A 20,133-nucleotide genomic window follows, 5' to 3' on the forward strand; every position below is an offset into this window, starting at 1 on the left:
TAGTTAAATAATCGGTTCATGTAAATACAACATTCAATACAAATAATAGGATTCATTAACTCGACTCGAAATTTTTTTGACTCGATTTGATTGAAAAAAAATCAAATTGAGTTCAGCTATTAAAATATAATTTATCAACTCAATTAGTTCAAAAATTTTTTGATTCCATCCGATGGAATCTCACCCCAAGTGTAATTAGCAGAGAAAATTTGGAAAAGAGACCGTTCCTATTGTTGAAAGTGAAAATTAAAGACAACAAACTTGCGTTGGAAAACAAAATTACATGGCCTGTTTTCAAAGGCGAAAGGAGGAATCCGAAGATGCCGATCCAACAAATCAAGAATGGGGTGGTTGAGTTTTAGCGTATGGAGAAAGACGAGCTGAGGGTTGAGGAAAGTAGACGAACAGAAACAATTGATAAATGGAGGAAACCTGATGAGGGTTTTAACAAGGTGAACTGTGATGGAGCTTGAGATGTTGATTGTCATTTGGTTGGGGTAGGCGTTATTATAAGAAACGAGAATGGTTACAAAAAGTGAATACATTAGGGAAAATAGTCAAAATACACACAAACCATCAAAATCTTCATGCATTTAAATCAAGGGTTAATATGTAGTTTGGTACTTGAACTATACTTTATTCTTCAATCTAGTAGTCATGGTTTTTTTCTCTTATTTTGATACCAATGGTTTTATTCTGTTAACCATTTTACCCCAAACGTTACAAAAAGTGATGTGGTAATATTGGACTAATCAACGGTTGACACATGACATAATCGTTAAAAATATTTTTTTAAGATTTCCTCTTTTATTTCCAAGTGGACCTTTTTTTGTCTGTTACTTCTCCCTCGTCATCAATATTCATCATCCCTATCATCATCATCCCCAGCACTACTCCACCATCACCATTATCATCATCAAGTTTACTGTAGATTCCAAAATTGGTCTCTTGATATTTTCTTTAATAAATCTTATCTTTATTATTATCACCAACAAAAAATCATCACCATCTCCAACAATCTCTCGTCACAACAGTCTCTAATACCGAAATGTTTGGTTATGCACTCACAGTCTTTGGGGTTATACTCTACAGTGAAGCCAAGAAACGAAACAAATGATGCCTCATCTTGAGATTCAATCTTTTCTTTACCCTCCAAGCTTGGATTTTCTTAAAATTTAGGGAAAAAAAAATACCCCTCACCATTCCACTTCGAAAGTTTTTTTTTAGAGAATAAAAGAAGATGGTGAAAGAAATTGTTTTTAGAAAAATTAGTTGGTGTATTTTGAATCGGAATGTGAAAGAGACCGAAATTGAGGTTGGAAACAAAATAAAAAAAATAAAAAAATTGTCCCCAGAATCTAGGGGTGGTTGTAAACATGAGTTTTCTGGTGATTGGGTCTATAGTATGAAAAACAAAGAGAGGAGAAACAAAATAACAAAAACAAAAAAATGAAAAGTTTGAAGAAAAAACAAAGTAAAAATCTGAAAGAAAGATTGATCCCGTGAAAAATAAAAAAGGAAATAAAGAAGAAATTGGAAAAAATAATTTTTAACAAAATAAAGAGGAAAAATAAAACAAAATCCACGTGGAAATAAGAAAGAAATAAAGGAAGATGATTAACAAATATTATGCCACGTTTCAACTGGTAAATTGGTCTAATTTTGCCTTGCGGTAAACTATAAATATGATATTGAAAAATGAGGTATAATTCAGATTAACCTTTAAATCAATAATATACTTATCCAGCTGAAATCGGATTCTTTTAAGACAAACCGGAAACCCCCCAAGTCGTCGCAGTTCAGATTTTAGATATTACCAAACATGTCCCACACGTAGTGTCCATTTTTGCATTTTAACAGGTCAACACGTGTCTTCCTTTTATGTCGGAGAATCTTTCAAACAATGTCCACATCATTGACGTGTCCTCCCTAATTATATTCTCTTCCAACTTTATCTATTTACTTTCTTGGAAAATACTAACTACCAGTTTCCCCTTTTTAATTCATTTTAAAAAATTAATGAGATAAAATACAATTAATGTGCATTTATAAATATCGACTAAAAAGAAATATCCTTGAAATTAGCATTATTTAATTATTTTAACTTTTTATTTTTATACTTTTATTTTTGTCAATTACCCAATGAAAAAGATTAAAGTTCTATAACTTTACTGACATAGACGTAGATTATAAGGTGGATGACATTTATACATTTAATTAATTTTAAAATTTTAAAATTAAAAAAATATATAAGAATTATTCTAAAATTAAAATCATTAAAATTATTTAAAATTATAAAAATATTTTTAAATTTTAAAAATAATTAAATGTTGATATATAATCCATGTGGCCATGTGTATGCAGCGTCAACAAAATTAACAAACATTAATTTTTTTATCTATTTTAAACTGATTTGATAAAAAATACAAATTTAAAGATTAAAAATAAAAAAGTAAATTAAAATTAAAATAACTTTTTAAAAAAAATCAAAGAGCCAAAAAATCATTACACCTTATAAATTTATCAATGTTAGTATTTATTATAATTTAAAATATTAATGTACTTAAATCAAACTTGCACAATAACTGGAATTGTTCAAAATCAAATTTTACTCAATACTGAATCTCATGTGATCATCTGATGATTAAGGGTATTCATCAGCCTAAATGTGACCTGGGCTTCAGTCGCATTAATTGCATTTATTGTTCGACTTTTACCTTAATATTATAATTTACCAAAAAGACAAAAAATCTTACTCAATAATCACAAACAGATTTTTAAAATCATTTAAATCATTAATTTAATGTCAATTTTCTTTGTTGATTTGAAATTTTGATGAATGTTAAATTTAAAGTGTAATTATGAATAACTCAATCTATTTTCTCTATAAAAATGAAAATTTAATTTTAATAAAATTTAAATAATTTATGAGCAAGTACGTTAATTCTGCTTCTAGTTTTTACACTTTACCAAAAGTTACGCATTTTATTTTTATACTTTAATTTTGTTAATTTATTTTATTAATTTTAAAATTTAAAATTTAAAATTTTAGTTTTATCAATAAAAATATAGGTAAATCATTAAGTTGAGTTTTGATATTTTCAAAATTTAATGGTTTAAATATACTATCTTATGTGTAATATTATATTAATTTATTATTTCTACATATTACTTAGTAAAATTTTAGTTAATTGATTAACAATTGTTATTTACGTTAAAATTGTAATTTTAAAATTTGAAAAATATAAAATTTAGAATAATCTAATTAGAGAATATGAACTAAATGTACAATTGTACACATGATAAAAGAATAATAATTAAATTTAATCAAACAAATTTAATTATTATTTTTATAATAAATCTAAAATTTTAAAATTCAAAAAATATAAAAATTAAAATTAACTAATTTAAAAAATACATATACTATCAAAAAAAAATTAATTCGCATCATTGGTAAAGGAGAAATTTTAAAAAATGAGGAAACCACGTGGCAAATTCCTAGACACCTAAACTGAAGCCGACACGTAGCTGCAGCTCCCTGCTTCATTTTATACAATTACACGTGTTATTATATCCCCTCCCAATTTGTTTTCTTTTTGTTTTTCCGGCCAGCTTGTTTTCCAAAACACGTTAAAAAGGCAATCCCTTTTAAACTATTATTATCTAAATCGTATACCACGTGTCGCTCGGGTGCTTCTCCTGATCGCCACTTTTCTCCATCTCATTTATCAGGGTATTTTCGTCATAATTAAATATTTCTTCCTCATTTACTCCATTTTCAACATTAATAAAAAAGAAAGGAAAACCCTCTAAATTTTCTCCTTCATTCTACTTCTCTTGAATCTCTTCAATCATTTTGCTCTCTTCACCCAATCAATTGTTTCTCTCTGACCATCCTTCTTCTTCTTCTTTTTTAATTTTTTTTTGTAAAATCGACTTCATTTAATATACAATTTTTTTGTGTGTAACGAAATGAGCAAGAACCATTTTTTTTTTTTTGAGTTGATATTGGTTTCAAGTTGGAGTTTTGTCATTCAATCTTAACTCTTATTTGTATTACATAATTCTTTATTTTTCTTTTAAAAAAAAGGAAACTTTGGTGTAAAAATAATCAAAGTTTATGCATATTGGTAAGGCTAACTTGGATCAAAATCTGGTTTTTTGTTATGTCACATAGACAGAGAATAGCTTAAGATTTTTTTTTTCTTTGTTGGGTTTTTTTTTCTTTGCGTTATGTTTCCATCAACAATGGGAGAAACGAATGAGAACATAAGAATTAACAGCAGCAAAGAAAGGAGCAATCTTTCTTTGCAGATGGAGAAATACCCAAGGGACCTGTTACAAAGATTCATGTCAACTGAAACCCAAGCTTCAATAACAAGTGAAAGAGAAGAAGATGAAGCAGAAGAAGAAGTGGAGCTGAATCTTGGGTTATCATTAGGAGGCAGATTTGGGGTTGATAAGAATGCAAAGAAGTTGATAAGGTCATCCTCCATTGCTAGTTCAATGCCAACATCTAGAGAAGAAGGTGCCAACAATACTCCACCAACGATTCCTTACCCAACACTGATTAGAACCTCTTCTTTGCCCACCGAGACTGAAGAAGAGTGGAGGAAGAGAAAAAAATTGCAAAGTCTAAGAAGAATGGAAGCCAAGAGGAGAAGAAGTGAGAAGCAAAGGAGTTCGAGAGAGAAAATGGAGGTGAATTTGTTAGAGGAAGACAAGCAACCTGGAAGAGCCAATAATGTTGGGGTTGGACCACCTTTTGGATTGCAGAGTCGGGCTGCATCTGCAAGGCAGATCACTTCACAAGGCTCTATAGGATCACTAGGAAGAAGCTCTTCTAGTATGTCAGAAATGGAAAATAAAGCTCTTCAAGGTACTTTCTCCAACACTATCATCTATAGGATATTGTACATGCATTTAGTTTCAATTCTTGGATTTTGGGGTAGATAATAGTGGCTTTGTTAGTTTCATAGTTGAATTGGAACTGACTTCAGATGAGAGATGGTGGCATTTCCCCTTGCATCATTTTGCAGTCACATTATCTTTATTATTTTGATCTCCTTTTCTCTTTTAGGCTTTTGAAGTTGAGGATTGTAAACATTTTGTTCTTTGGAATGATTCACTAGTCTTAGGCTGCATTAGACGTATTTGAAAATTGATGAAAATTAGTGCATTGGAGTTCAATGAACTGTAGCCGGTAAAGAGTACCATACTACTATTACTATACAAGTACAGGCGCTGTGCAGGCCAAGGATGTAGTTCAGATCTCCTTCCTCTTTCTCTATGACCATGTGCTTATGAGTAATTAAAGAACATAAAAATCATGGGATTTAGAATAACTGGATATTCAAATAAGAGAGCACTCATGGACGAAATCATCCTTGATTGAAGTTCCTTTCACTGCTACTTGGACTTGTTGTACATACTTTGTGATGGTTTTGCATACCCTGAATTACACACTCGAGCTAATCAGCAGATATTTTGCACCTTGGAGGAGAAACGTATCAGTTTCTCCTACTTCTTCCATGTAGTTTCACTTTACGGTTTTAGCCTGCTTGATCGATCTTTTTGGCAACATGTGGAAGATTTTAAGTTTGGCCCATAGATGCCAAATTTGTTTCGATTACTCCTATGTTAATAGCTACCAGCCTAACGTTTGCCATGTTGATCATCGGTGTTGATTATTTGTGATTAAGCTATTGGTTGCAGCAGCTGGTTTTCATATTCTTATAGTCCCATGCATTGCAGGAGCAGGCAGTTGTGGTGAAGCGAGAAGCTCCGGTAGCATCCAGTCCTTGCAAGATCAAGGTAGTCAAGAGGCTGCATGTTCTTCAGGGAAAAAAACAAGTGACACCTGCCATACTCCGGAACTTGAGGCCGAAACACTGAGTAAAACGGTTGAAAATAAAGGGAAAGAACGAGGGAGTGCGATGGAAGACATGCCTTGCGTATTCACCAAGGGAGATGGTCCAAATGGGAAAAGAATAGAAGGCATTCTATATAAGTATGGTAAGGGAGAGGAAGTGAGGATAATGTGTGTGTGCCATGGAAATTTTCTATCTCCAGCTGAGTTTGTCAAGCATGCAGGTGGTGGTGATGTCGATCACCCTCTTAGACATATAGTTGTAAATCCTAACTATGCTTCATTTTTCTAGTGGACTTTGATGTCATCCCTTCACAAAATTGCCCATTGGGATGTGTAATAGGGACAAATTTAAAGTGACAATTTTTGGAAAACATTCATTTTCTATTTGGAATATGTTAAGAAGTGAAAGTCTTGCTTCCTGATGTCTCGTAGGAGATTTTTTTTTCAATGCCTCTTCTTTTGACCATTTGGTTCAATCTTTGCCAGCTGGAGTTTTAAAGCTACGGTTTCTGGGATTTACTTAAAAAACTGTGGATTTGTTACCAGAAAAATATCATAAAAGATTCTTTACAAAAAAGGTAAAAAATCTTGACACCTTAAAAAAGGATCCACAAAAGTAAAAATACCCAATATTTCATAAGATTTTAAACACTGGTTAGCACTATAAAAGTAAAGATCTTGACATACTAAACCTGCCTTGATCAGCACTACCAAAGCAAAGAGAACTGAAATACATTTATATAGCAGTCTCCAAAATTCATATCTGCTATTTTTGTGCAGATCATTAAGGATTGTTCTCAGCCAGGGGATGACAATTTTGATTTTTGGTGCGAATGTACAAACTACAAGTCTGTTATGGTTTGTGCAATTAAGCTGTTCCTTACAAGATCATAGTATGCACCCAGAAACCAGATTATCTTACCGAAGAAGGTTGGATTCGTTTCAACCGACGGACAACTTGCCTCATAGTTGGTCTTGCTGAGAGGCTATCAACTGTGCATGTAATGGCCAAGTGCAGCAGTTGTACAAGATGGTCATGCGGACCACTATCCCATAACCTTGCCGTGAACACATCCTTTGCTTGACCCTGTCGCAGCATCATGCAGGCCCAAGAGACGATATTGAAACCATTTGCATGCGAGGAGAAAGAAGGATCCAAAGCTTTTTTATCTGATATCAACTCGAGAAGCACAACTCCATAGCTGTAGACATCAGCCTTCTCGGATACACGGCAGGTCATAGCATACTCCGGTGCAACATATCCAAATGTGCCGGCTACACCAGTTGTTGCATGGGTTTCCGAGTTACCCAAAAGCCTTGATAATCCGAAATCAGACAGATAAGCATTACAATCATCATCCAACAATATGTTACTTGGCTTGACGTCCCGGTGCAGAACCTTTGGATTGCATTGGTCATGTAAATATGCAAGTGCATGGGCTACATCCGAAGCAATCTTGTGAATAATCTTCCAATCTACAGCTCTTGTGGACCTTTCCTTGATAAAATTTTCTAAATTACCACCTGACAAATAATTATATATGAGAAACATCTCCGTTTCACTGGCATGGTAACCTATTAGGGTTACAAGATTAGGGTGCCTCATTGTTTCAAGGGTCTTCACCTCAGCATGGAACTGCTGAACACCTTGGAACCTTCCAACAGCAAGCCTCTTCACTGCCACTAGAGTTCCCGGAGCTATTTCAGCCTTGTACGTAGCACCAAAACCTCCATTCCCAATGCAATTTCCAGCACTGAAGTTCCCTGTTGCCTGGACAATTGCTTCATACGTCAATGGAACCCCAATGTCAACAAAAGCTGTAATTTCCCTAGTTTCAGAAACCTGAACCCTGGACATTGGAACCCATTTCCTGGTGTAAAAGAAGAGAATGACTAGAACTAGAAGAACTGAAACAATGGCTGAGGCAGATGCTATGGATGCGATCTCAATGGAATCTAGACTTTGATCATCAATTGTGTTACTGGAAGGAGAAGCTGCACCAATTTGTGAACTTCCAGTGAAGGTTGTTTCAGCAGATTGTACAGACAGCGAGAATAAATGGTGTGAACGAAGTAAAGGCTTTTCACGGACATCTGTATTATTCACTGCATATGATCCAGACAGGTCGTTGGATGATACTTCAAGCATAGAAAGAGACTTCAAGTTCGAGAAACCAGAAGGAATTTCCCCTGAGAATTTATTATTATTGAGCTGAAGAGAAGTTAGGTTTCTCAGATCAAGAAGACCTTGTGGAATCTCACCAGATAGCAAATTTGATGAAAGGTCCAACACTTCAAGGGAACGAAGCTGTGCAAAGCTAGAAGGAATGGAACCAGTCAGGTTGTTGCTTGCCAAGGAGAGATGTTTGAGGTACTTCAACTGATGGAGCACTTCAGGAACCGGACCTCTAAACTTGTTTCTGCTTAGGTCAAGAAAAACAAGAGATTTCAAGTACCCGAAGCATCTGGGAATTAACCCCGTAATCTGATTCTCGGAGACATCCAAATATCTAAGAGATCTGCAAATTGCACCGATTCCAAATGGAATATGACCGGACAATTTGTTCTTGCTAACATCAGCAATCAACCCATGAAGCTTATTACAGTTTCCAAACAAACTTCCTGGAAATGATCCAGTGAGCTTGTTCCCACCAGCTAAAAATGCATAATCAATCTGCTTCTCCAATCTTGTTGGTACAACCGGCAGCCCTGGGAGTGAACCGGAGAAGCTATTTCCACCAAAATTGTGAATCAACACAGCTTTTGAACTAGAAAAAGGAAAAACCATTGCATGCCGCGTTTTATACGCAAAGAATGACAAATACACAAATGCTGGATCACGGGTTTGGAGAAGTCCATAACTCAAGGAGGAAAAGCCGGGGCATACACTTTGATTAAATTTGGGGATCGATCCGGACATGAGGTTTCCACTGATATCAAAAAGTGTCATACAGGGAATTGGAAGCTTATCATCAAGCTCCCCAGTTAGCCTGTTTGAGCTCAAATCCAGATGATGTAGTTTCTTGCATCCATTAAACACGCCAAATATTTCCCCACTGAAGCGGTTCTGAGCTAAGTTCACCATTTCCAAATTCTCACAACCGCTCCAATTCCTTGCTAACTTCCCCTCAAGATTTGCCCTCGGCACCCAAAGTACTTTTAGCTTAGGAAGGGTAGTAATTCTCATGGGAATGGAGCCTCGAAAATGATTATACTCATCAGTAGTAGCAAGTGGCAATCGAAATGAAAGCTCTTCACTTGAACTCTGCTCACTCAGCACGGGATCAAAGAGATTAGAAAGGACAAGAACCGACAACTGAGCACAATTTCCAAGCTCCATGGGGATCAAACCACTAAGGTTGTTTCTAGAAACATCGAGAACCTCGAGCTTATGCAGCTGACCAAGCTCATTAGGAATAACACCATCCAACATGTTAGAAAACAACAAAAGAGTCCGTAACCGCGGACAATTCCCCAAACTACTGGGAATACTCCCAACTAGGAAATTCCACGACAGATCGAGATACTCTAGATACCGACAATTACTTCCAAAATTCTCGAGAATCGGTCCCTTTAGCTGATTATTAGACAAATAAAGCCCCTTCAACTTGTGGAAACTACCAACATAACTAGGCATAGACCCCTTCAGCTTATTCCCAGCTAAATTCAAAACCTCCAAATCCACAAATCTTGAGAAAGATCCTGGAATCTCCCCTTCGAGTTCATTAAACCCAAGATTCAAAACCCGCAAATTTCTCAACCCCACAAATTCATTAGGCAACTTACCAGTAAGTGAATTCCCTTCAAGATCAAGTTCTTCTAAGTTCTGTAAACCCCATAGTTCTAAAGGAATTTCACCACCAATATCATTAAAAGCAAGAGACAAAACTCTAAGCTCAGTAAGTTTCCCAACCAAAGGTGACAAGTTCCCCACTAATTTCCCCTTAGAACATGCACTTCTTCTCAATCCAAAACCATAAAACGGGAACTTAGACAGCTTTGAAGAACAAGAACAAGGTTGAGCAAAGTTACCTTCAGAAACTTCACGACAACCACCAGGAACGGTGATGGAGATGACCTGAGACCTTGAATTGCATGAAACTCCAAACCAGGAGCAGTGATTAGGGTTGTTTGAAGAGTTCCAGCTTGAAAGAACCCCAGAAGGATCAAAAACAGAGCTTTTGAACTCCAACAGGATTCTTTTCTCAGAAGCCAAGTTCCCTGAAGCTAAGTAGAAGAAAGCAAACAGTTGAAACACAAACAAGATCAAATCTTTACAGAACAGATAGCATTTCATGGTGTTTCTTTTTTGGTTAGAAAAACAAAGAAGATGATATCTCTGTTGTTGAAAGAAAGAATCCACCCCCAAAGGGACCAAAGATTACTCTCTCTGTTTCCTAACGGCAAAAATCATTTGATTAAAGTGCTTGTTTTTGGAGGAAATGGGGAGGTCTTTGGATGAGAAAAACGCGTTTTTTATTTTGCTTCTTCTTTGATGGGGTTGAAGGAAGAAAGTCTGAGTCTACTCTTGAGCAAAGCTCTGTTTTTTCTTTTTTTTTTTTTTTTTTCTATGCAAGATAGTGTGGCCCACGCAGACTAACGGGTGAGCGAGGTGGGGTCCATCTGCCGGTCAATTAATACATCATAACCGTCCATCAACACACGGAGGCTCCTTGGAAGACCAGGCGGACTGTGGGGCCCATTTTGTATCCAATATTTCCTACTTATCAATTTTTTTTTAATTTACGAAAAGTATAAAAGAAAATTCTAATATTTTCTAAAAAAATTATAAAAAGATTATTATATCAATTTTTTAACATTTTAATAATTTTGTATACTTATTATATTTTTCAGTAGGATAAACTACATTTTTAATCATTTAATTATTAACAAATTTACATTTTAATCATATAATTATAAAAATTACAATTTAATCACTTAATTATTTGAAATTGGTTATTTAAGTCACATCTTTGTTATCTTTGGTATGGATATCAACGTGGGATGTTAAGCCACTATTCTTAAAAAGTATTTAAGTGAGCTACACAGTTAGCAACTCAATTATTAACAAGTTTTCATTTTGACCACTCAACTATAAAATGTTACAAAATAATAACTAACGATCGTATGACATTGCACATTAATTCATAGACTTAATAGTGTCATTGAATATAACTAAAGTGTCATTTTGAAATTTTATAATTTTAACCCAAAATCCAGAAAAATAAATTTATTAGAAAACTGTAAAAAAGCTTGAAAATTCTTAATTTTTTGAAAATATAAAATATATTTAATTTTTATAATTATGAGAAATTATTAAACTTGTAAAAGATTTCATACTCTCAATAAAATTTTGAAATAAAATATTATAAAAATCAATGAAATTTTTAAAATATATTTTATAAAAAATAAAATAATTAAAATAATTACAATCAAAGTTTAAAATATTGAACCTAAAAAGGCCACATTTTACTGGGATAGAGGAAATAAAATTATAAACAAATCTATTTTTCTTAGATGCCCAAAATCTCATTGTTCATCTCCATATTTTTTTATTGTATGGCCATTTTTTTAATAAATTAAACTTAAGTTTCTTTTCTATTCATTTTTCTGTAAGTAAATTGAAAATGGTAAACATAATAATAGAAAAAAATCTTATTTTGTATTATATCATTGAAATATTTTAGCATTTTATTATTATTACTTTGAGAATTCATCTAGATTGAGAATAGTGATTTTGACTGAGGAATGCATAATATGTTATAATTTGTAACATAAAATATACTTTAAAAAAACAAAATTTGGAAAATTTGATATTTGGATTTGTTTTATTTGAGGTAATAATTATTAAAATGATGGTTGTATCTCACTTCAACTGCTATTTTTTTGAAAATTTAAACCATATCATTAAATCAAATCATTAGTGATAAAAATATTTTCACAAATTGATTAGTATTAACATCTTTCCTTTTCACTAGGCTTAATGACAAATTTGATTACTAACATTTTCATGTTTTGTCAAAATGGTCCTAATTATATTTTGAGCCTTTTTTTCATCAACCTTTGTTCTTTTTTCAATCTACTCTTTCTAATGATTTAATGAAAGTACCATTAAAAAGTTATTGAGGATGATGTGGATTTTCATATGCGGAATATTTTTAATGAGATGTAATTTATTACTAAGATAATTACATGTGGACAATAATAAAATAAAACAATACATTAAATTACAAAATAACTCTTAATTTTAAAAAATAAAAGTAATTATCTAAAAATTAACTTAGTAGAAAAACTTCTCAGTAAATAAACATACGAAAGATTGAAACCTTGAATTTATTCATTAAATTTGTTTAAAAAGTAGATTAAAAAAGAACAAAGGTTGATGGCAAAAAAGGCTCAAAAATATAATTAGGGTCATTTGACAAAACATGCAAAAGTTAGTGGCCAAATTTATCATTAACCCTTTTGACAATTGAAATTGTTTATTGAGATATGTTGTCCAAAATTAAAAAAAAAGACATATTTAAGGTAGGTTTTATGAATCAAATTGAAATGATGAAATATGATTAAGGTAAAAAAATTAAATGTATAAACAAATTCATTAAAATGTATAGAATAATCACTTATATATTATTTATAATAATATTTATTATTGTAATAATTAAGAAATTTATTTTATTTTCTATGTAGGGGTGAATATAGGGGTGACAGTGCGAGCCTCTTAAAATGAAAAATTGTCTCTTTTAATTTTTAAAAAATTAAAAATTTAGATTAGTAAAGATAAAATTATACTTTAGCCTCCTAAAATGATTAAATTACGATTTAATCTTTTAAAATTATAATTTAATTTCGACCCTAAAATATTTTTCTAACTTCGCTCCTGTTTCTATATATTAATGAAGATATTAATATATTGGATAAAAAATCATTTGAAATGAAATGAATAGATAGTGACCGAGAAATGAGTAGGTATAGTTAATATAAAATAATAAAATAGGATATTTGTGGAATTATCAATAATGTAGCAAATATTTTAATGTTTTCAAGGAATGGTGTGCTGTGCAATTTTTGGGTGTAACCACGTGGAAATGGAACGCCCAAATATATTTTTTTAATTCTATTTCTAATAATTTAATTTATAATCAAATCTTAGATATGTAGAGCTCAGCTAAAATCCTAAAACAGGTTTGTTCAGGAGAAAAAAAAGTTAAGTTTGTAATGGTTAAAAATTAATTTTGAATTAAATTTAGAACTTGTTTTTCACAGTTCAAGTTAGTATCTAAAAAGTGAGGACCACAAATGTGACGCCGACATTAATGGTGGGTGGTGTCTGATTGGAGGATTAACAAAAGCATTTAGTGGGTGAGATGTCACATTAACTGACACCCATTTCCATTGGTTCAAATCAATTCCAGCTTTTCTACCAAATCAGGAAGGGATTCCGAGACTTAATCATTTATTATCATCCATTTTATATTTTTTAAGAGGTATAATGATAATCATTTCCATTAATAATGGTCAGATATCATCAAATAAAATTAAATAAATTGAATATAATTTATCTATATCAAAATAAATTTAATTACAACGACAAGATTTAAGTTAAAATAAAATTAGATAACACTTCCATAGGGTAGGATCTGAATTTAAATATACTTTTACAAATTATGTCAAAGCTTCATTGACTTATTTGATTTTATTTTACTTCATTTTGAAGATGGATGAAAAAAATAAAAAGTAATATTTATTTTTAAAATTAGTGTTCTTTTGATGTGAAAGATGGGAGTGGATTGGTTATTTAAGATTTTTTAATTAATATTTTTAAAAGTATTACATAAAAATATTGAAAGATATAAAAATTTTCTAATAATATTTTTTGAAAATATATATATTATAATAGAAAAGATGTTTATAAAGATCGAAACAAAGCATTGAAAAATTGACAATGTATGGTCAAATTCCTTTTTCATTTCAAGTGTAGAAGCATTTGCTATGTAATTTATAACCAAAAAAAAAAATTACATAGAATAGTTTAAAGAGTAAAATAAGAATTTTTAAAAGTTGGGACGGAACAGGCATAAACAAAAATTAGCCTGCTACACTGTCCGCGGTGAATTGTATTTTGTCATCTCTACTCTAAACTTCCGATGAATTGTATTTTGTCATCTCTACTTTAAACTTGGGAAGGTTAATTTTCCCTTTCCACCAGCAGTCCCTAGGCACCCCCTTATATTCACACTAGCTAAAAGGACCTGATTCTCATATAATTATACATAAGAAGAAAATATGTCTAGGAACTTAAGATTCCATTGAAGTACATTTGTGTGTGTCTATGTATGTATATGTATATGTATATGTATATGTATATGTGTGTATATATATATCACTTCAACGAGGGCCTTTGAATTTGTGTTGAAGACATGACCCATGCATGATGATTAAATATGAACAGATTATGTGCCAGCATCCAATGACAAAAGTGCACCATTTGGGCAGGCATTTCCGGCTGGGAAGAGGCCAGTGGCTTGAGTTTTGGTTGTTCCTTTCAACAACAGCATTTTCCTTTACAACGGTTAAATGAGCAACACCAACGCCATCGACACGAAGGGAACCAAGAGCAACAGTTGCTGCAAGCTGATTTCGATTTCAATGCAGAGGCCAAGGGCTTTTCTTGTTGTTTCTGCTGCACTTCTTCTTTCTTCGAAACATTAGGCTTTTCTTGTAGTTTCTGTCGCACTTTTTCTTCCTCTGAAACATTACTTTCATCTTCCGAACTGCAATGATACCAATATAACTTAAGCTGAAAAGTTCCCACAAGATCTCGAATTTCTTGTAGATTGTATATGAAATCCCAAATATAAGCATCGTAAGCATAATATGCAGCCCATGTTACTTGGATGTGAGTATTGGATACAGACATGTGATTGAGTATGCTTGATTTCTTCTCAGTTTTATCATATATTTAGAGCATTATTGGAAACAAATACCGGATATCAAACTTTTAAAAGAAAGTTTTTCTTTCCCAAAGATATGCTATATGTAATATTTGATAGAGGTGGGGGAAAAGATAAGTCTACACTGAAGAAAACTGCATACAACAACCCAAATATATGCATCATAAGTGCAGCCTATGTTAATTGGACATGAGTGAGTGTCAGATATGGAGATGCGATTGAGTATGCTCGATTCTTCTTAGTTTTTTCATTTACTTGGAGCATCATATTCGTACCTCTATACTCTCTATACTCATTTCCGAATATTGACATCAATCTTTTAAAAGAAAGTCTTTCTTGCCCAAAGATCTACTTGTATCTAATTTTTGATACAGTAGCATAGATGTAGGGAGAAAAAGAGAAACATACTCTGAACAACAACAGCAGAATCTTTTCAAGCTGCAGTTCCAACAGCTGCTGCAAGCTGATTTCGATTTCAATGCAGAGGCCAAGGGCTTTTCTTGTTGTTTCTGCTGCACTTCTTCTTTCTTTGAAACATTAAGCTTTTCTTGTAGTTTCTCCTGCACTTTTTCTTCCTCTGAAACATTACTTTCATCTTCCGAACTGCAATGATACCGATATAACTTAAGCTGAAAAGTTCCCACAAGATCTCGAATTTCTTGTAGATTGTATATGAAACCCCAAATATAAGCATCGTAAGCATAATATGCAGCCCATGTTACTTGGATGAGTATTGGATACGGACATGTGATTGAGTATGCTTGATTTCTTCTCAGTTTTATCATATATTTAGAGCATTATCGGAAACAAATACCGGATATCAAACTTTTAAAAGAAAGTTTTTCTTTCCCAAAGATATGCTATATCTAATATTTGATAGAGGTGGGGGAAAAGAGAAGTCTACACTGAAGAAAACTGCATACAATAACCCAAATATATGCATCATAAGTGCAGCCTATGTTAATTGGACATGAGTGAGTGTCAGATATGGAGATGCGATTGAGTATGCTCGATTCTTCTTAGTTTTTTCATTTACTTGGAGCATCATATTCATACCTCTATACTCTCTACATTCATTTCCAAATATTGACATCAATCTTTTAAAAGAAAGTCTTTCTTGCCCAAAGATCTACTTATATCTAATTTTTGATACAGTAGCATAGATGTAGGAAGAAAAAGAGAAACATACTCTGACCAACAACAGCAGAATCTTTTCAAGCTGCAGTTCCAACAGTTGCTGCAAGCTGATTTCGATTTCAATGCAGAGGCCAAGGGCTTTTCTTGTTGTTTCTGCTGCACTTTTTCTTTCTTTGAAACATTAGGCTTTTCTTGTAGTTTCTGCCGCACTTTTTCTTCCTCTGAAACATTACTTTCATCTTCCGAACTGCAATGATACCAATATAACTTAAGCTGAAAAGTTCCCACAAGATCTCGAATTTCTTGTAGATTGTATATGAACCCCAAATATAAGCATCGTAAGCATAATATGCAGCCCATGTTACTTGGATGTGAGTATTGGATACAGACATGTGATTGAGTATGCTTGATTTCTTCTCAGTTTTATCATATATTTAGAGCATTATTGGAAACAAATACCGGATATCAAACTTTTAAAGAAAGTTTTTCTTTCCCAAAGATATGCTATATGTAATATTTGATAGAGGAGGGGAAAAGAGAAGTCTACACTGAAGAAAACTGCATACAACAACCCAAATATATGCATCATAAGTGCAGCCTATGTTAATTGGACATGAGTGAGTGTCAGATATGGAGATGCGATTGAGTATGCTCAATTCTTCTTAGTTTTTTCATTTACTTGGAGCATCATATTCATACCTCTATACTCTCTATACTCATTTCCAAATATTGACATCAATCCTTTAAAAGAAAGTCTTTCTTGCCCAAAGATCTACTTATATCTAATTTTTGATATAGTAGCATAGATGTAGGGAGAAAAAGAGAAACATACTCTGAACAACAACAGAAGAATCTTTTCAAGCTGCAGTTCCAACAGTAGCACAACGCGCAGCTATAATTAGAACAGTAGCAGAAAGCCCAGCTACAACCAGAACAGGAGCATGATGGCCATGCACACTTCTTCTTCTTGCTTTTGTTTTTTCTGCAGTAGAAAAGGTGCATATTCATTATAGAGAAACCATTAGGTTTGAAATTTCTATATGATTGTGCACATAAGAAGAATAGACATGGACATGCAATTCTTGATAAGGACACTGCGACACACGGATTTAAAATAAATTAGAAGATGGGTACGACAAGACACCGCAAACTTTTTATTTTCCTTTTTGACGATAATATGCAATAAGAAAATATAATTGATACGTTTGTTTAAATATTAACATGCAAATAGCTTTTGTTCATTGTTGATTCCCCTGCTTTGCATGTTCTGCTGTGTCCGGGTGTCTTCACATGTCAAGCATGTATTCCACCCCAACGAAACAATTTTCCGTGTTAGATCCCTGCACGAAGTGTCTGTGCTTCATAGGTATGCATCAAACAAGCATTGGGTTTGAAATTTATATATGGGAATGAATAAATGACAACATAAGGTTTGTATTAACAACTGCATAGACACCAAGGTAAAAGGTACTTGTTTTGCAGAAAGAAAAACTTATGTTGAGCACATCAATCCACAAGTATATAGGATTATTTTGCAGATAAAAGAACGCTGTCAACTTACACTGGAAAGTCAAAGGAGCATTGACCGATTCCACTTTCAGAAATATTGGGCTGATTCCAGGGTGCAATTGACATTGACTTGTCAACAATTGGTTCTTCAGCAGTAAGGGCTGTTTTATCCTTAGCAGTATCATCTGAAACCACAGTTTCCTTCCTTATGTCAAATTCAAAATTCTCTGTGTACGTTGGAGCAACAGCAGGGAATGGAATTAATGCCTTAACTTCACCTGGCTTTTCCACACCACGGGCAGTTTCCTTGTTTTGAATTAGATCTCTGGCGAAACTAGTGCTCCCTACTTTAATGCTAAACAATGAGTCATTAGAAGCAAGACTCCAATCCATAGGTGCTGATGATTTACTTATTGAAAAGACAGCAGACGGAATCCTATACGGATCATACTCTTCAACCCCTCTATCCATTACTTGGATTGGAGGGGATTGTGTCAATGCTGATTCTTGTGCAACAATGGGAACTTGGGAATTAGATTTTGAAACTGCAGATCCATTTTGAGTTTGTTTTAATATGGAAGAGCTCTTGCCAGAAGTTAATCCTGATATGCCTGATTCTTGTGTATCTGCTTGAGACTTATCATCGGTAGATGAACCAGATGAAGGTGAAGACAATGATGATGAAGACGAAGATGACGGCGAGCTAATATTTTCAGTTGAGAAATCACCTTTAGACCTATCAATCTCCCCTTGAGCTACTTCTGATCGATTACTACTTCCACTTTCATCTTTTGGCCCTTCGTGTATTTCAACATCATTTTTGTTTCCTGAGCCCTTAATAATTCCAGAATTGCCATTACTTATAGTTCCTTCAATACTATTTAGGACCTCTGAAAGGGCATCTGAATCATTACTGCTTCCACTATCTTCACTTGAATGCTTACTGTTTCCATTTTCATCCTTAAATTTTACACGTTTGCTTGAATTCTTACTCTTTCTATTGATGCTATCAGAGTCCATAACTTAAAAAGTTTGTACGAAACAGGGTCAAAATCAAGCATTTGTATTTATCTACACATAGATCTACCTGGAAAATGAAAAACAGAAAGAAACCTTTCACCATGTCAGTGAAAAGATGAAGTGTTCACAGATTTAGACAAAGTTCAAAGACTATGTGACGTTCAACAACTTCAAAACATTGTAATAATAATAATAACACCATTGTAATGCTGAAAACAATATCTATGTTTGATGACTGGTCAGTTTTATGAATTGAGGAAGGAATCTAGAATGAATAACATATATACAGCCTAAGCAATGAACTTTGTAATGAAATCGTGAAAAACAATGCATGCCCTAAAGTACTCGTGTTCGACACATACGTCTATGATAGAATTTCATGATGATGATAAGCTCTTCCAAACAAAGTAAAAAGTGAGAAGGACCATGTTGGATACATCGGACACTTAAAATCATAAGCATGAAGAACAAAGGCATTTGGTAGCAGAAATTCTCTGATATATACTATATTCAGAAAAGACATTACGTTTCATTCCATTAGCAATTTCAATTCTAAGTTGAAAGCTTCGTTAATTTATCAAATTGCTGAACTAATACCAGAAATAAATGCAATCAATTCATTTCCCTTGAACAATTTCTACTATGTTTATTTTTCCGAAATTAAGAGAAAAAACAATTATAATAAACTTTTTGGAAAAGAGAAAAAGAACAAACATACTTTAGTTTTGTAGCATTGAACATATGAACTGCTGAAATTAAACTCGTCGGAAGTGTCTCCGGGCTATCCTCAGCAGCTTCTTTACGTTCAACAAATATCTAAAATCGGAATATACCTATCAATTTTAAAAGTTAAAAAAAAAAGGGAATTAACAAAAAAAGAAACCCGTCATATGTTTATCCCCAACTTTTTTAAAAGGATAGACACAAAATTAACCAGAAAACCGAAACCTATAATTGAGAATCAAATTACACATAAAAAAAAAACTGATTTTTCGTTTTGTTTGTATAATAATTCAATCATAAATTTAAAAAAAACTGCATAAAAAAGAATTAAGAGGTTTAAAAATGTGGATGGAGTAACGCCAATTTTTGCAAAATTTGTTCATAGTTTCTGAAACTAATCTCATCAAAATTGCAATTGAAGACGTTGTTGTAAGTTTTAAACTTACTGCGTCTTTCCATTTATTTGCAGGATGAGGGAAACTGTTGAGCTCGAGATAGCTTAGTTTTTCAAATTTTCTTGCATTTGAAGTTCGTATGATACCAGCATGAAGACTGATGGTTTCTACAACAAGCTTAGATTGGTTATAAAACTTTGTTCTATCAGTTTCTGCTTGTTTTTGGTAAATTACTCATTGTACTTTTATTTTAAGTTAAAATGTGCGACAAGTCTATGTACTTTTCGAAAAATAAGAATTTAGTTTGTACTTTTATTTCATGCACTTTAATTCCTTTACTTTTTATATTTCAAAATTCAGGTTTAACTATTAACATTGTTAATTATTTTGTTAAATTCAAGTTAATTATAAAGTCATTTTTAATTAGATGGCTATCAAATGAGTTTTTTATTTCAAAATGTCATAGCAACAAATTTTTAAAAAACTAACAATCTTAATAGTTGACCCTAAATTTTAAAATTTA

At 32.8% G+C, this 20,133-nt stretch overlaps 3 protein-coding genes across 9 annotated transcripts; 1 reads left to right on the plus strand and 2 right to left on the minus strand.

Moving 5' to 3' along the window:
* The first annotated feature begins 3,712 nt into the window (after positions 1 to 3,712).
* On the plus strand, positions 3,713 to 6,320 carry LOC105764464 (ninja-family protein AFP2). Of its 2 annotated transcripts, none has more exons than XM_012583041.2 (2): positions 3,713 to 4,879; positions 5,740 to 6,320. In XM_012583041.2, the coding sequence occupies exons 1-2, from the start codon at positions 4,234 to 4,236 to the stop codon at positions 6,159 to 6,161; spliced, it is 1,068 nt and encodes a 355-aa protein (XP_012438495.1). In that variant the 5' UTR covers positions 3,713 to 4,233; the 3' UTR covers positions 6,162 to 6,320. The 2 variants fall into 2 exon arrangements, with proteins under 2 accessions (XP_012438495.1, XP_012438497.1); XM_012583043.2 differs by having other exon boundaries at positions 3,720 to 4,879; positions 5,755 to 6,320.
* Positions 6,321 to 6,489: 169 nt separating this feature from the next.
* On the minus strand, positions 6,490 to 10,415 carry LOC105764461 (LRR receptor-like serine/threonine-protein kinase RPK2). Its single transcript, XM_012583038.2, has one exon. The coding sequence runs from the start codon at positions 10,167 to 10,169 to the stop codon at positions 6,786 to 6,788; it is 3,384 nt and encodes a 1,127-aa protein (XP_012438492.1). The 5' UTR covers positions 10,170 to 10,415; the 3' UTR covers positions 6,490 to 6,785.
* A 3,451-nt stretch (positions 10,416 to 13,866) lies between these two features.
* Positions 13,867 to 19,815, minus strand: LOC105764465 (cell wall protein RBR3). Of its 6 annotated transcripts, XM_052624942.1 has the most exons (8): positions 19,662 to 19,815; positions 19,211 to 19,325; positions 17,751 to 18,559; positions 17,525 to 17,657; positions 16,796 to 16,945; positions 16,016 to 16,210; positions 15,235 to 15,429; positions 13,871 to 14,646 (listed from the first exon to the last, which is right to left on the minus strand). In XM_052624942.1, the coding sequence occupies exons 3-8, from the start codon at positions 18,490 to 18,492 to the stop codon at positions 14,418 to 14,420; spliced, it is 1,644 nt and encodes a 547-aa protein (XP_052480902.1). In that variant the 5' UTR covers positions 18,493 to 18,559; positions 19,211 to 19,325; positions 19,662 to 19,815; the 3' UTR covers positions 13,871 to 14,417. The 6 variants fall into 6 exon arrangements, with proteins under 6 accessions (XP_052480905.1, XP_052480904.1, XP_052480903.1 ...); XM_052624941.1 differs by having other exon boundaries at positions 13,873 to 14,646; positions 17,525 to 18,559; positions 19,211 to 19,308; XM_052624940.1 differs by having other exon boundaries at positions 13,873 to 14,646; positions 17,525 to 18,559.
* Positions 19,816 to 20,133: the final 318 nt, after the last annotated feature.

The sequence above is a fragment of the Gossypium raimondii genome, chromosome 12 (assembly GCF_025698545.1).
Source record: "Gossypium raimondii isolate GPD5lz chromosome 12, ASM2569854v1, whole genome shotgun sequence".
Taxonomy (NCBI): domain Eukaryota; kingdom Viridiplantae; phylum Streptophyta; class Magnoliopsida; order Malvales; family Malvaceae; genus Gossypium; species Gossypium raimondii.